General features: G+C 28.5%; 2 protein-coding genes across 4 annotated transcripts; both read left to right on the forward strand.

Moving 5' to 3' along the window:
* The first annotated feature begins 1854 nt into the window (after positions 1-1854).
* Positions 1855-5822, forward strand: LOC114126903 (uncharacterized). Of its 3 annotated transcripts, none has more exons than XM_027990948.2 (7): positions 1855-2162; positions 2316-2468; positions 2757-2963; positions 3620-3751; positions 4049-4255; positions 4352-4615; positions 5497-5822. In XM_027990948.2, the coding sequence occupies exons 1-7, from the start codon at positions 1956-1958 to the stop codon at positions 5644-5646; spliced, it is 1320 nt and encodes a 439-aa protein (XP_027846749.2). In that variant the 5' UTR covers positions 1855-1955; the 3' UTR covers positions 5647-5822. The 3 variants fall into 3 exon arrangements, with proteins under 3 accessions (XP_027846749.2, XP_050053952.1, XP_050053951.1); XM_050197995.1 differs by having other exon boundaries at positions 2042-2260; XM_050197994.1 differs by having other exon boundaries at positions 2042-2193.
* Positions 5823-12959: 7137 nt separating this feature from the next.
* LOC126549277 (uncharacterized) lies at positions 12960-15727 on the forward strand. The gene is made up of 3 exons (XM_050197971.1): positions 12960-13128; positions 13476-13561; positions 15392-15727. The coding sequence occupies exons 1-3, from the start codon at positions 13086-13088 to the stop codon at positions 15599-15601; spliced, it is 339 nt and encodes a 112-aa protein (XP_050053928.1). The 5' UTR covers positions 12960-13085; the 3' UTR covers positions 15602-15727.
* The last annotated feature ends 1465 nt before the right edge of the window (positions 15728-17192 follow it).

A 17192-nucleotide genomic window follows, 5' to 3' on the forward strand; every position in this document is an offset into this window, starting at 1 on the left:
AAAAATAACAACAACAGTCGACTCGAAAAAAGCGAGTTTCTATAAGTGTACGTTTTATTCGCTTTTAAGTATTCGACTCAAGCAGAACCGTTGCAGACCCGTCGTGTACCTACACTACCCAATATGGTTCCGAATGTTCCGATCATGAACGTATTGGACAATTTATATTTTACATCGTGAACGTTTTTTTTTTTTTTTTTTCATTGACAATTACGTCATGACGTGTCTTAGGTGATCGGTTTAAAATTCAAACCGACTGCGTCCGTATGGTATAGTGCTTCGTTTGGCGGTACGAAAGTGAAATAACAAACGACGGACGACATTATTTCGTGATGTTTTTTTTTCGGCGTGCGAAGAACGCGTATAGCGTTTGACGGACGACGATGAATTTTAATCACGCGTCGTCGTACGCGAGTACACGTGTTCACTGTGGCCACTCGTGTGGGTTTCGCTTATTTGTTTCTTTAAACATTTAGCGATGTAATAAATATTATCAGAAAGAAAAAAACAAATAAATAAACCGCGCACGTGCGTATACGTATGTATTCGGTGCCCAGTGGTTGGTCGACGGATGTATACAGAGAGTATACCAACGAAATTCAATCGAAATTTCTTATTTAGACCTTGCGTCTTCGATGGTGCAGATGTTTTTGGACAGTTTTCATCGTGGGATTTCACCAGCCTCTTAGGTGCAGTAGGTTAGGCGGAGATCGTGTCAAGGACCGGAACCCGAAAACCCTTATGATATCTCGAATGTTACCGATCTTAAATATTTTCAAATACTCCGAACCTATATGATTTCAACAATTATTAATTTTGATTTTACCTCGTTTTTTTGGCTATTAGTTGTTTCTAAATAAATCAATAAAAATGTTGATCAGAACCATTATTGATCGGAAAATCTAAATATTTAAATGGCTGTTTATATATTTTATTCTGATATCTACAAATACAATTCAAATTATATTATAATCTTATTTAAATATAAAAATTAAAAAAGTACCAAAGTACATATTAAAATATATACATATATATCTATATTGAATCCGTTTAATATACTGGTTTGAATAACTGAAACTCTAACATCAATAAAAGTCATCTAAACATACAACATTTAACATGGTTGTATAGTAAATGTTAACAGCGTAGAAGTGTTCAGAGACCAATTTTCAAGGTTCATTGATTTTCAAGTGTTAATATTATTCGTAGGTAGTCTAAGTATTATGTAGTAGTTATCAGATGATCAGACTTAAATTTTACTTTAAATTATGTTTTTTCGAAATAAAATAAATTTATTTTCTACGTTTGAATTTATTAGATGCTACCTGCCATCTATGGAAAATGTTAAATTTGTTTTATTTTAAACGAAACAAACGTAGAGTTATGTTTTAAATATCAGTTGGTCATATCATTATTCATTTAGAAAAAATTTCATATATTTGTTGTGTAAAAACTATTAGTTAAATTTTGGAGAGGTATCGGATAGACCAGGGGTAGCCAGCGAGAAGAGACTAGCGAACCACCAAATATATTAATAAAATATATGAGACGCGGTTTGGCCCCTTTTTGTATAGACTAGAAAGTGGCCCTTTTAGTAGTTAAGTTTATATAAAGGTAATGATCACTGCAGTTTATTTAGTATATTAATGATTTTTTTTTCTTTAATTTAAATATTTACAATCAGTGTTTAGAGTTACAGTAAATACATTTTAAATAAAAAACATGATTATATTTTTAGTAATATTGTAGTATTAGTCATGTTATTTCGTTATTAGTTTGGTATATAAACTCTATTTTATCAATACAAATAGCTGGCTAATATGTTATTGTATTCCAAAAGTCTACCAACTAAATTTGATTATAATTTTCAATGTTGGTTTTATTTTGTATATTATAGCCTTGCGTTTTATATATTTTTGATCTCTGTATAATATATTCATAAATAAATATTCAAAATGGCAACTGAGATCAATTTTTATAATTACAATCCTTTTACTATAACAATTTTGCTAATTAATAACACTGACGTGGTAATCAATGAGTTGCTAAAGTCTGCTAATTTCAGTCCTTCCCGAAACGACGGGACACCTGTCAATCAATTCGTGTCGACAAGAGCATGGTTTGACGTTTACGAAACGACTGGACTGGGAAAAACTGAATATGTACGAACCGATTAATTTCATAAGTTCTTAGGTCCGTAGAAATTTGATTAAAAATTGAAAAATATCGATTACTACGATATCGGCTCGTCGTGTTGCGTGTAACAATATAATTTACTCGTGTAATAATATGTTTTTTATATTATCTCTTTATAGGAGTCTAAAATGGACTGTGTGATTCAAATCACGCAGCTGATGAAAGAACATTTTGGTATTAATTCGAATTTGAATTTGCACAAATTGCAAACAAACACAAATTGTTTCAGCGATTTGCCGTGCGCTATTTACGCTGCAGAGAATTCGTCTATGGTAAGTATAAGTCACTGCGATTGTTCCTTCCTCCCCCCCCCCCCCCCCCCCGAACACCTATATTTCTTTCTGTGGAACAAAACCTTACGGTTTTCCATCATTTTGTTTTCCATTATTACATTAATATCGGATCACAGCATTATATCGTCTATGATACATTTTATATTTAATTTAATACTTAATATATTTTCGGAGACACTTTTATGCCGGTATTCTGTTACACTATACAATCGTAGTTAAAAAGAAAAAATGTTGTTTTACGTTTTTCCCCGAACAATACCTACACAGTTTTCAAAGGAACAAACCCAAAAACTCGGTATCTTGGGATATTTCTTGGATACAGGCGACACGAAACAGCCTTTAGAAATGCTTTATGATATATCTAACATAATGATAACGCGGCTAAGAAAAACCATAAAGTTCAAAAACGGTATGCATGTTTACAAACATTTTATGTTTTTGTATTGTTCGACAGGACTGGGACCAACTTTAGAAGTGAGTACGATTAATATATTTTTTTAAATAGTTATAAACTTATAAATAAAAATTTTTGGATATTTGAAGTTCTAGAAAAATGTGATAATGGTTAGTTAATGTTTTTCGAATAATTAAAGCATAATCAAGTTCTAAATATCCAAGTATAACAGTAGGTTTGTTTATATTTTGATTTTTGTAAAAATATAGACTGTTCGTTTTTAATATTAAGTTTTTATAAGATTTTTAAATTTGTTGTAGTTCAATTTTATAAATTCAAATAAGTTTAAAGTTCAAGAAAAATTATAAAGTTTGGATTTGAGTTTATAAAAATTTAAATTTGATTCATTATTTATATAAATTTTAGTTCAACTAAATTTACGAGTAAATAATATTCGAGTATACAAACACTCAACTTTCAAACATGAAATAAATTTTAAATTTAAATATGTATATATTTAAATAATGATGAGAAATATTACATTTTTAAGAAATGAATTTAAATTTTTTTTAGAATCATACCTATAAGTAAAATAATATTTATTATTAATTATTAATGTATCTTTACCTAAACTCACGTTCGTGGCTTCGTGTATCGTTACGCCGAAATTCCGTTGTAATACATTGACTATTAAGTGGTCTTATAATTGCACGTATTGCAATAATTCTTGCTACAGGCTGCGAAAATTAATTCCGCTGAGAGAATGATCTACACACTGAAAAAACTCTGCGGTTTTGTACCGGAGTTTAAATTACCGAATGTGAACAACCCGGAAAACGACAGAAATGATCGTCAGTTATGGATGTGCGTAAGTTAAATCAATCTGTTCACTTGCGTAATATCGTCCGTTTAGTTCGTATGTATACATATTTACAATAATTGAATATTCGAGCAAAACCGTATAAATGGTATTCCAATTTTTTTTTCTTTTATATATGTAAAAGCGTTCGAATGAAAATGTTGATCAATCATAAACATGTGTGATTTTATAGCGTAAAACAACCGACGATAAATACACTCTAAAAAATCTGAGTTATTTTCCAAACTATGCTAAACATCGCAATAGTATTTATACGTTTGACGTTATTATTTTCTTTCGGTGTAGTTGCCGATCGATGACCAGTACAAAATAAAATTGATCAGATACTTTTTGGAGACATCTAGTGACGTGTCAGACACAGTGCAACTCAATGAAATCGCATTTATGTTGAATGTGATCGTAAAGTATGCAGACTCAGGAAACAAACACAAACTTGGTGTGGCATGCAAATTTGGACCTTACACTACGGTCGGCGAGGGGTCTACGAAAATGGTTTGTAAAATATTAAAAATTAAAATATTTGAAATTTGAAAATAACGACTGTATACCTACCGTCATTGCACACGCGTTGATCTTTGTCTGCTACAGGCAAGCGTGTTCAAAGCGCGGTCGGCAATGTTGGAAAAACTGAAACTAGAGTGTGGATTTGTGCAATATCCTCGAAATTTCATACCAATAGACTGCTTACATAATATGGCCCGTGAAAACTGTGAGAAAAACTACGGTTACAGTAGGCATAACAATTATTCTGACTGGGGCTTTCTGGGCGTGTACCCGTCGAACGGAAATACTCCGTCCGAACCACTCGAGAGTGGAGACGCGATGAGGAATCCCACAGACACGATTTCAACTGTACGTATCATATATTATATTCTTTGGATATTAGATATTAAAACGATGACAGGATATATTATAATATATATAGCGGTTACTTCGGTTAGCAATGTACTGTCCAGAAGAAATCTTTCACGGATTTTGTTCGTGGCCACGTGGTTCATTATCTACCTTCTTGTAAAAATGTGTATTTCTAATCTTGATGATAATTTGTAAAGATTATATCTGTCTTTATGTAAATTCTAATTTAATTGACCCGTAATGAAAATAATTCCTATGTAAGTATGCCAATACAATAGCTGTGAGGGCGTAACAATTCAGTGTAATCACTTTTATGTTTATTATATTATACAATTAATAATCATCATAATATAAAAAAAGTTTTTGTTATTTTAAATTCTTTTAAAATTCAAAACACTACGATCATGTGTCATTTTGATGACAAGTTTACCCAGCTTAGTGTTTACTAGTAATACAATATTGTGTATATATAGACTGTTGTATAATATATTATAATGTGAATGCTACTTCACCTTTATTACTAGCAGAATATTAATTATAAATGTCATCATGATCGTTAGTAGATTAATCTAAGCATTCTAAAGGGCTATGAATAAGATAACTTTTGTACTTACAAAATATTTTAATGTTGCGTTTTCGTATATTATTAAATTAATCAATCCATTATATAATTCTGTTTCATTAAGCAATAATATTATTCATTACATTTTTCATAATATAATATTAAAGTATATACTATAGATATTTTTTGGGAGGGGTCAGTGATCGGGCACTAAGCACGGCCGCCTATATTACTATGTGTCACAAGGATATTATATAATACATATATATTTAGTAAACATCAGTTTGTGAATAACGTGACGTCGTCGAATTTACAGCCTTTCGCAAGAGCTCGAGAATCGATAGAAGTCGTCGTGCAAGAAGGCGTAATAGTGAGAGGAACGTTTAATCCAATTATCGAACGGGACCATATCTACAACAGACCTATACGAAATTTAAGTAGTCCATACCAAGAAAATTCCAATTGATAAGTCACAAACTAGACGTAGGTCAGTGAACACATTTATTATGACGTATACACGTGTTATTTTATGTGTATCAACTTACGACCGACTATTTTAATGTGTATACATAACTATTACATTTTTTACGATAAAGTATAATGTAATATTTACAGTAAAAAATAAACACATTCATTTTACTATTTTACTAGTTTATTGATTATATTATAACTATATGCAAACGCGTGTTTTTTTTTTAAATCGAATTGCGTTCAATGCAACACCGGCACTTGTTGTCCACCTCTTATAAAGTTATAAACGTGTTAACATGACGAATTTAAGTAAAAAACGAATTTGTGTTACTAACTTAAATTATATTAGAGTGAGTTGACTTATCAAACTATAAGGTAAAAACATTAACTTATAATCTCCCGTCAGCTTTTTACGATCTTTTTACTTTTATGTTAGTTATGAGAATTTTAATATTTTACATACGCACACATGACTTGCATAAAAATAAAAAGATCGTAAAAAACTGACTAGAGATTACAGTTTAATGTTCTTACCTTATAGTTTGATATTAAGTCAATTCACTCTAATTTTAAAGCTGACAACACAAAATTTGTTTTAATGAATGTGAATTTTCTATGTTGTATGTTTGTAAGACGGGGACAATATAATATCAATATGTGATGGATTTAGTATATATTCGCTAATCATATTCTTTTTCTCTATCACACACGACATTAAACCTAACCTATTCAAATATAAAATTTACGCTCGACAACACCAATTCGAGTTTTCTTTATTAAACGAGTAAAATTGTTTATTATAATTATACTTAATACGATTAAGTGATATAACATAATCCTGGCTCTATGATCGATTTTTTTTGTATTTTAAATCTAAAGTTAGTAGTTATGATTAATAATAAATGAGTAACCAATAAACGATTTTAAAATTCATCGAATAAAATCTACAGTGGACCGTGGAGAAAGCCGTTTTCGAGTTAAATGTAAAATAATATGAAATAAACGTAATAAATCTGTTATAGAAATGCTCGAGGTGTAATTATTAGGTATCTGTTTATTCCTTCGATGAGTGTGCACAACGTAGAAGTACATAAAATATGACCAAGCTCGTCTAATATATTATATATGTATTTACACTCTTCATTCGATTGTGACCGCTTAACCATTTATGTTTGTATCATAAATTATGAACTACCTATTGACTTTAAATGTTATACCTAGTCTTGTTAATAATAATCGATATCGATGCATTGTCATTATTATTATTATTACTTAATATATTATTATAAATCATAGAAACATTATAAAGTATAAACTATAATATTTTAATATGCTTCATTGAATCCGGAGAACCGACTCTTAAGACGGTGTAAGATGAATGTATACGATAATAATATATTGCATACCTAATTCAATGTTTGTGTGTATACTTGTAAGCGATCCACAGCCAAGTTTATCGCACTCATGGTTCTGAAATTTGGTTTTCATGATTATCTAGATTTATCTGGATCAAATTTAACATTTTAAAAAGTGACTCACCCAGAAATTTGTTGGCTCACGAAAAACGAATGTTTTTTTTGGTTTGTATAAAAATACCAGAATACCAAAAATAGTTATTATAATTAGAAGTAATTTTAAAGTTTAAACTGGTATTTAATATATTATTATACCCAAATTATTATAAAATGTAGTTTATATTTAATAAAATTTCATACAAATTATAATTCCACTGATATTATTTAATTGGCAACGATATGCAGGATCAAAATAAATGAATTTATTTACTACATAAAAGCAATAGCCTAAAAGGAATGATCCGTGCACAAATATTACAAATCTACTATTTTATGACCGATTTTCAAAAGATTTTCGTCAATAGATTGACAAAGATCTGCAGTGACGGACTGTTATTGTCTACTTTTCAATACATACTTTTTACTTTACAACATATATGTGAATAATAGTAAATATAGTCGACTAACGAAAAACTATAATTATGATTAGTATGATTTATTTATTACAGAAAATTTATTTAATAAATTAATTTAATATTTATTTATAACAGAAAATAGTAATATAATTGAATATAACTACCGATATTTTTTACTTGGTTTAAACCAACAAAATAACTGTGTCAACAACCTGTATGTGCAGTTAACATTTTATCGGAATTCATGAAGAGGTTATAACGGTCATTTAATTTATCATGAGCGACGCAGTGCAGTATTAACTTGTTATCATTTATCAATATAACATACATTATGCAAGTAACTCCAATGTTACTGCTAAGAAAATAAATATAAAATAGCACCTTACGTCCAAACACTGCAAAATTCCAGATCAAAATCGTCTTGAGATTTCATCCGTAATTAAACAAGCAATTAAGTTTTGACGATGTCTGCAGGTCAGTCTGTTTTATCGTAGCGATACGTGCATAACACAGTGACCGTAAATTGAAAACAATTTTAAATCCAAACAAGAATATTATATAAATACAACTCATATTCTGAGTTAACTCGTAACTTCCTGGTTTTCATGTGTACATAATTTATCAAATGAATCGCACTGGGTAACTATAATCAACAGTAAACCTCCATTAACAATTTAATAGTAATGATTTTAATTCTTCTATTAAATTCTTAATGGTGTAGGTACGCGCATCAAGAAAACGTAGTTTAAACTTATAATGAATGATAAAATATATAATACAAGTATTTTATTAAATCTCATTATGACTTATGAAATTTAAATGATTTGGTTAACCGATGACGTGGTTAGGTTAGTCAATGAAACTTCTTATCTCTCGAATCTCGCTTAATATAACGCGAGTACTAAAACGTAACACATAAATATAATATAATATGGTATTTATTTTTTCAATTTACAAATTAAATATTCTTTATAGATATGTAAACAATAATAATATACGATGGACCACCTCCCAACCCAATAGCTGTGTTGAAAGAGAGAAATTCTAAACTATGTATAAAATAAGGTTACTAATTATAACGACTAAGCAAAATCAGAAACAAAAACATTGTGAATATTATGAAAAGTTAATTGTGGGCAAAATGATAAGATTAGATTATAAAATATTTTTAGATGATTTAAAATTATAAAAAAATTACTTAAATTTAAGTTATACCTTAATCAAAATTGTATGAATGTATATTTTGGTCTATGTTGCCCAAAAACGGTTTTCATTAAAGGTACAATAACACTTAATTTAGATTTAAGACGAGTACAATAGTTATGATCATAACAACAACGTCATCTTTCAGTGACTTTCACATTAGATATCATTTTTTTAAGTATAATGAATTTAAGTTAAGAATATTCAATTCATTATAAAAACTATAAGTAGGATACAGACAGGGCACATTAAAAATGAGTTAAAGAAATAATGAATATATAATATCCAGTATAAAGATAACTATTTTATTTCCAATAAATACATATTATCTAAACAAAATATGTTTTGTTTTACACAAGTTTAAGATTTTGGAGTAGGTAATCTTTGATTTCAAACTATTATTAATTAATCTCCAGATATTACCAATGAAAAAGTCTTTGATATTTAACTTTTCATTAATTGATATGATTAAACGAAATTACTCCAATTTTAACGATCCATATCCATTAAAATACCTATATACTACTATTGTTCGTCCTTTACTTCATTATGCTCCAATCACATCAATTCGTATGAAAACATATAACATCGGCCATAGTGAACAAATAGAAAAAATTCCAAAACAATATGCTTTGTTTTATTTGTTATAAAAGCCATTTATATAGACTTCCTCACTCTGGAGTCTGGATACAAAGATAATATTCTTAACTTTTTAAATCTGAAACCATTAAAAGAACAGAAAAAAAAACAATTTTATATAACTTTCTTATTCAAACTTCTTAATAATAAAATAGACGATTCTCCCTCTTAAACAATAACATTTTAAAAGCAAACATAATATTCGAAATAAAGAATTATTTTATAAAAAACATTACTTTCAAAACAGTCAAAACACTCAAAACTTCTATACCAGTAAATATTTTATTTTATCTATTGGAAATCCAGAAAAAAATTTAGATTTTTTTTCTCTAGGTATATTAATTAATCTTTTTTTACATTTAATATTATAATATTCTTGTTTGTATTTTATTTCATTCTTTCGTTTTATTGTTTAAAATATTTTAACTTGTTTTTCGTATATATCTATTCTGTATTGTATCTCTAGTATTAACTGTATCTAATTTATCTCCTACCTATGTAAATTGGACTCCGTTAAATTAAATGCATAAATATATTTTTACACGATATTTTCATTGAACATTATTTCGTTTCACTGTACCAAACAATGCACTCGATAACACAACCGTTCGTTAAAAAAATATATATATATTTTTGATTTTAATTGAGGTATACCGCCTACCATATAATAATATAATGTAAGTCGTCAAAACAAAATTGGTCAAGCGTAACCTATAAAAATATATATTAACATGTCAGTCAACTATTATAATCAAAAACAGTCAAAAATCGGATTCATTTGAATTGTTAAATTTTGTCTGTCCGGGGGGAACGTAGTTAACGCAACTCGTCCTTGTGTATAATAATGTAATATAATATGCAAGTTTAATGTTTGTTTAAATATTTGTGTGTGTGATATTATTATTATATATAAGAATTAACATTATTTTTCTCCAATTTTTTCATTTTAATTCCACTGCTGATTTTCATTAATCTTACATTTTTAGACACATGAAACTAACAATAACGAAAAAAATTATTGATCGTATAACATTAAATTAAAACAAACTAAGAGATAAGAAACCATTTGATTTTTTTATAAAAATAATGAACGTGGTACAATTATAGGCTATAATTATATTTTATAGTGTATTATAATTACACAAGTATAAGTAGTATAACATTAATTATTATAATTGCGACTATGTGAACACTGCAGGACTAATTTTATTTTTAAGTCTAAAATATTTTATAAATAAGTCTCTTATAGATACACAGATTTTGTCTCCTATGACGTACGTATGTGTGTGTGTGTGTGTGTGTGTGTGTGTGGTGTGTGTGTGTGTGTGTGTGTGTGTGTGTGTGTGTGTGTGTGTGTGTTATGTACATAATTTATAATTTATATAGATAAATGTTTGAAAGTAATAATATTTAGCATTATTAGTCAGAATTATAATTCTTATATATTATGTCATATCAAAAAATTGTTTAAATAGCTAGCAGATAATCGATCTGTTGTACAGACGTACAATTTATTTCATCACTGAGTTTGACATATATATTATAAAAAAATTACCTTAATTTTTGGGTTTTAGTTAGAAACCTGGTATTCAATTTTAAAACTTATGCTGTTTTTAAACAATTTTATTTTTGGTATTTACCGCAATATTTAAATGTATATATGAATAATATGCTAAGTACAATTTGGTTGAAAAATTATAGAGTTTTTGGTTAAAATTAAATTTGGTCTTTTTTTTCATTAGTAAATGAGTTCATAAATGATTCAGAAGATTTTAAAAATGATAGTTTTAAATTTTATAATATCTAATGTATCTAGGAGCAGTTCATATAAAAAGAAGATACCATCATATTAAGATAAATTACATTTCCTGAACAAAGGTCATTAACATTTAGAAATATTTGCATATTTAGCTACTGGTATGTCAACAATTTCCAACTGCCATATTACCAGCATGCAGAAACAATTGAAACTTGTATTACAAGAAATTGCCTAACTATAAGTATTGTATTTATATAAATAGATCTATAGAAGTATAGTTTTGTATTAATATTTGAGTACCACAAAGAATTTTTTGAATACTTAGTGATTGTTTATCATATAACCAATTTTCTATTTAACATTTTAAGTCTTATAGATACTTAGGTGCCTAATTGGCAAATTGAAATTGTTTTTATAGTTTTAAGATAGAAAATAAATATGTATGATTGAAAACTTTTTTTACTAGGTTAAAAAAAGCTAAGCGTGTTACCTATTATTATTTTTATGTATCATGGTAATAAAATGACGACTATAAATTTAAACCACTCGTTAAGTTAAAAATAATTCATATAAATCAGGGGTTGTCAAACTTTTTTTGGTCACGATCTACTAAGACCATAAATTGCCTTTGAGGATCAACTTCAATAGAAAATTATACAGATAAAACTTGTCGACAATTTGTTCACTACAACCTCGATTCATTTTTGTGCACGTGGCCCTAAAAATAAGGTTATCGATTTAAAGTTGTCCGCGATCAACCGTTTGACCACTCCTCATATAAATCATAAGGATTTCGACATTTCTTACAATTATCATGAAATTTTGAACAATATTAAGACTGAGATGTATTTTAAAATAACAAATAAAAACTTATTAAATTTAAAAATATATAAATGGCCTATGGACTGTGAGTTGTAATTATTGTTTTTTAAATAAAAATAGAAACAGACAATGGCACAACAATGCATAAAATAATATAATGAATTAAAACACATGGTTATCACTCATCGCGGGAAAACAAAATAATCATATTTTTGGTGTCAAAATAATATAATATAATGAGTTAGAATAATCATAAGCAAATTCATAAATTTTATAAACCATTATGGTTTAATGACCCATCGTCGTTATTATTTCCCTATAGTTTATTTATAGTTTTGGTCGCACTACAGTGACGTCGATGACTAATAAAATGACGATTAAAACCGTCAAAAATAAGCACCAGTGTAAGTCGTTATCAGATCGCGACACGGACTAATAAATATACATACATACCATGATAGCTGTTTTGCTTACACGACTTTGTCCGAGTTAAAAATAATTCATTTTTTCTAGCGTTTTCCGTTTTATAATATTCGGTCGTGATAGATTACGTTTAAACACAGATACAATCCCTTATCAATTATAATTAGGTATATTGTGTACTTATCGCCCGCGTGTTCAATAAGCAAGCGTTATGTAACGACCATTAATATTCGTCACTTGGTCACATTTCGTATATTATCTGGCAAAAATCTCAAGCTACTAAAATCGCTTTTGACAGAGACGATGGAGTAAGTTTGTTCGTGTACAACTATGAACAATAATAATATTATGATGCACTGGTATACCGCAAGTTCTTATGCAACGCGTAAACAATTTCACGATGCGTTTTATACTTAAATCCTCCGGCACCGACAGTTGCAATAATAATGATAATGTGACGGTGTGGAAACGGTGAAATCAAACGACCGAACAAACTTCGGCTGGCTAAAAACGTCGGGCGTACGTTGCTAATGCCGACTCGCACAAACAGTTTACGACGAGTCTACGTCAATTACATTGTATAATATTTTCCAAGATTGTAGTAGTGTGTTTTATTGAGAAGGAAATTTGAAATACAATTTTGAGATCAAAAGCCGAAATGGACGATTTTGATATCAAGTCACAACTGGATCTGCTCAACGGTATAATATTCTTGTGATAGAATAATATTAATAGTAATATGTATTATTCTAGTATAATCGAAATCAATTATGAATGATGGTTAGCATAAAAAAAAACAAAGTCTGACATTAATTTTGCTACGAATTTTCCGTTATAATAAATATTTTAACCTTCGCCGCATCACACCTACCTATTACTAATAAATAATAATAAATGACTTATCGAGTACGGTTTACGCGCCACTCAAGCTCTGCGGAACGAAAAAAAAACGCGCTTTATATGACCCTGGTACCGGAACGATTTACTTCCAATGGGTACCAGTTTTGGTACTCGGTTTTTCACGTTCGGCATTTCCGTGTTTTCGCAGAATACTTGGACAGGGAGATGGAAGAAATCAAAACTGAGTATTTCGTCATCAAGCCCGATAGAAAGACAAATGGCGGTAATCGTGCGGTGAGTTGCAATTATTAGTTATTGTTATTACTTAATTAGTAATTAATAGTATACGTCATGACAAAATCGATAACAATTTTTGTTGTGCACAAGATTAGCTGTGACTCGAGTATAAAATGTTGCTTAATATGTTATAAAAATTTCCTGAGATAAAAATTAAATTATTTTTCATGATAATTGAACTTTTCCAACTATTGCTGTAGAAGTTTCTGAATCTAATTTTGAAATAGTTTCTCACATGTATGAAAAATATGACAATAATAAACCTACGATTGTGAAAATGAAACTACATAATATATATTTACAAATATATAAACAATAAACGCATAATATCGTTTTATTATTAATAAAATAAATAATAAATAAATCTTGTAAATGTTGTCTTGTCCCTACTTTAAATATCTTATTCTAATCAAAATATACATCTATGTATATAAATCCATTCCTTACTTGAAACTCTTATTAGTAATAATGACAAACGCGCAACGCACTAATTCCATTCGAGACTTCTAGAGATGCTTTATGAATATTGATCTCTTGCAGAAAAGTAGGTAAACAATCAATTTACCGAGTGAATATTTTTTATAAGTATCGCATTAAGCGAGTTTATTACAGTTTCTTTCTTTCTTTATTTTTTTTTTCGTCACTCGACAATAAGCCTGGCATTTAATGGGGTTACTTAGTGTGCAATTTAGAATTTATTACGCGGGTGTCATCACGTATGTTTAATGTTTACCGAAAAGAGTAAATAAAATACTTGTTGAATATTGATGAATTTTTGTTGTGTGTATATTGATTTGATATTACGTATTTTTATTGTTTTTATTGTTCTCGTACGATATAAATTAAAGCAGTCAGAAATCCTATGGGAAATCTGACAGGAAGCTTGTTTACACAACATAAAAAAAAATTTAAAAAAAGATTACCACGATTTTTTGTTTTTTATTTTGATGGAAATGTATTCTAAATCGTTAATTTCAAAATTTTCTCAAAAAGAAATAAACATCTTAAAATACAGTTGATCGTAATTCATAACTATTTACTACGATCCTTCTGTATTTAATTTATTTTTAAAACGTATTTACAAATACATTTAAATTGTAGACACGCGTTGCACACTAATTAATATGGCTCCATATATACATATTAAACATGCAATGTATAAGATATAATATAAATATATAACATAATGTACATACATACATATATATTTATTATATATATTACAATTTACAATTAAACTTTGATAAAATATTAATTTGTGTGCAATATAATAATATATAATATAAATTACCAATAATACAAAAACATTGACTTAGCATTATTACAATGGGATTTCAAGAATATGAATTAACATAGTATAATATACTCATTTTTATTTTAAGCTAACCACCTTTTATTGGAATCTATTGTGCTGTATAACTGAAAATAAAAAAGATAATTCTATAAAATTATGTAACTAGTGCATTATATTTGACGAGACCGGGCCGCCAAGATGAGTGATAAATAGATATGATAGATATAAATAAAACAAGTCCTTGATACCGTTCTTAAAGCTCTGTCTCTTATTGTCGATCAATTTTGTCTTTATCGTTATAAAATCTTCAAATCTTCGATATTTCGAAAATAAAACTGTATTTGTATGTCATTTGTGGGTCCGCGATTTAGTGTACACCTAACCGTTTAGAAGACTTCACTGGGCAGAAATTGGGACTACTACCGAGGAAGGTATAGTCATCTATAACAGTATTTAAACATTTGAGCGCGTTTAACGATTATGAAATAGAAGCGACACTAATAACCGAGCATAAACTAAATCGTTTATTTTAGACGACCGCCGATGACGGCGCATCGACGAACATCGTAAACGGATCGCATTACGATTACGACCAGAATTGTCAAAATCCTGATGTACTCGAGATGTGCTCGTGGCAGAAGTTCAAAGACAATAAAGCGTTGTTTCCACAGACGATCTGCAAGAAAAGGAGCAGAGCCATAGACATAATCGACCCGGAGACTGGTGAAAAAATACAATTATGAACGGATGTCGAAAAAAAATTACCTCGTGCCCAGAGCACTTTGCAGTTGCGCATGTCATTGCCTGATGTGTATTAATTGCTACTAAATTTTGCGCCCAATAAAAATAATATTATTTTATCCGTCCAACCAACAGTTTACTTTCTTAATGATCCGTATCATCATATTAGGTATTAGTATTAAAAAAATAAAAGCGCCTGTAACTCGGCGAATTGGATAGGCAATTTCGCTACACCCGACTACAACCGTCAGGTTCGAGGCAAACGATGAAGTTTTCCGAGTTTTGTATTGCTCGTCTATCATCAAAAATATTTTAATATTTATGACAGCACGCTGAAGATCTGTAAAATTCATATTTAGATAGTAGAACAGAATAAGTGTTTTAAAGACCACATCTAGCACAACTAAAAAAAAAATTATTTACACTGTATTATTAGTACTAAATATTAACATATATAACTGATAAGTATATTTGTTTAAGGGATTCGTTTTCTAGTGTAATGAATAAAAGAAAGCGCGAAGAATAACGAATATAAGACGTGTAAAACTTACCCGTGCTCCGATATTTCCTTGCAAGATCGTGATTTTTATTCAAGCGCTCAGAAGAGATGACACGATTCCTTTTATAGTTTTGATATACTTCTAATTTAATTTTTTTAATATTTAATAGGTATAGTAATAAAAAATTCATATTATAATGTAATATAATAAATATTATTGTTTAGCAGCATACTTTTAATTTGCAACCGCTTGTATTATATATTTATTAGATAGAAAATATCAGCACATTATGCTATTTGTTTTCTCTCTCTGACATAAAAAAGTTTTGTTCAGCAGAACTAACATAATTGTGGTATTAATTTGCTGTAAATCTATTATCAAATTAAAAGTTATAGAATACGAGATAATCTGTGTTCTTACATAGGCTATTTTAAGATAATGCAATTTTTACGCAAATTGTCAATATGCAAAATATTACGATTTATAAATTATCATATTTTACTTATTGTAAAGACGAAAATGTAAAAAAACATAATGTTATTGATGTTAAGTTTAATAATAGATCAATTTACTCTTATACTAAAGCTAAGAACACAAATCCGATTCTACTGAACTCAAATAAGCTGCTGTGTTGTTCGTAAGTCAAAGAATGTTGTGTACTGATGCTCTTAATAACTAACTAACCTGATAATATATACAACTACAATAGTGATAAATAAAAGTACTCTTAGAAAAAATTATTTAATATAGTTGAAATATTAAAACTGTTTACCATTACAAGCTTAAATATATACTCATTTGTATTTAGGTGTTATATCTTTAGAAACATTAAAATAAATTTAAACTCTAAAAATATCTTAGCTATTTGGATGCATTGTGTGATATATCTAATTGAAGTTTTTATTTTATTTTCTTATTATATTTTTAATTTAAAGTATGATTAAGAGGACATTGCATTCATATGTATTGTACCCTTAATACAAACTAAGTAACACAATGAATTCAGTTAGTTAAGTGTTTGTAAAATATTACAATTTAAAAAATGTACTTATACTACAAAAATAATAATTTATAGTATTTTTATCATAAAGTT

Source organism: Aphis gossypii, chromosome 1 (assembly GCF_020184175.1).
Source record: "Aphis gossypii isolate Hap1 chromosome 1, ASM2018417v2, whole genome shotgun sequence".
NCBI lineage: Eukaryota > Metazoa > Arthropoda > Insecta > Hemiptera > Aphididae > Aphis > Aphis gossypii.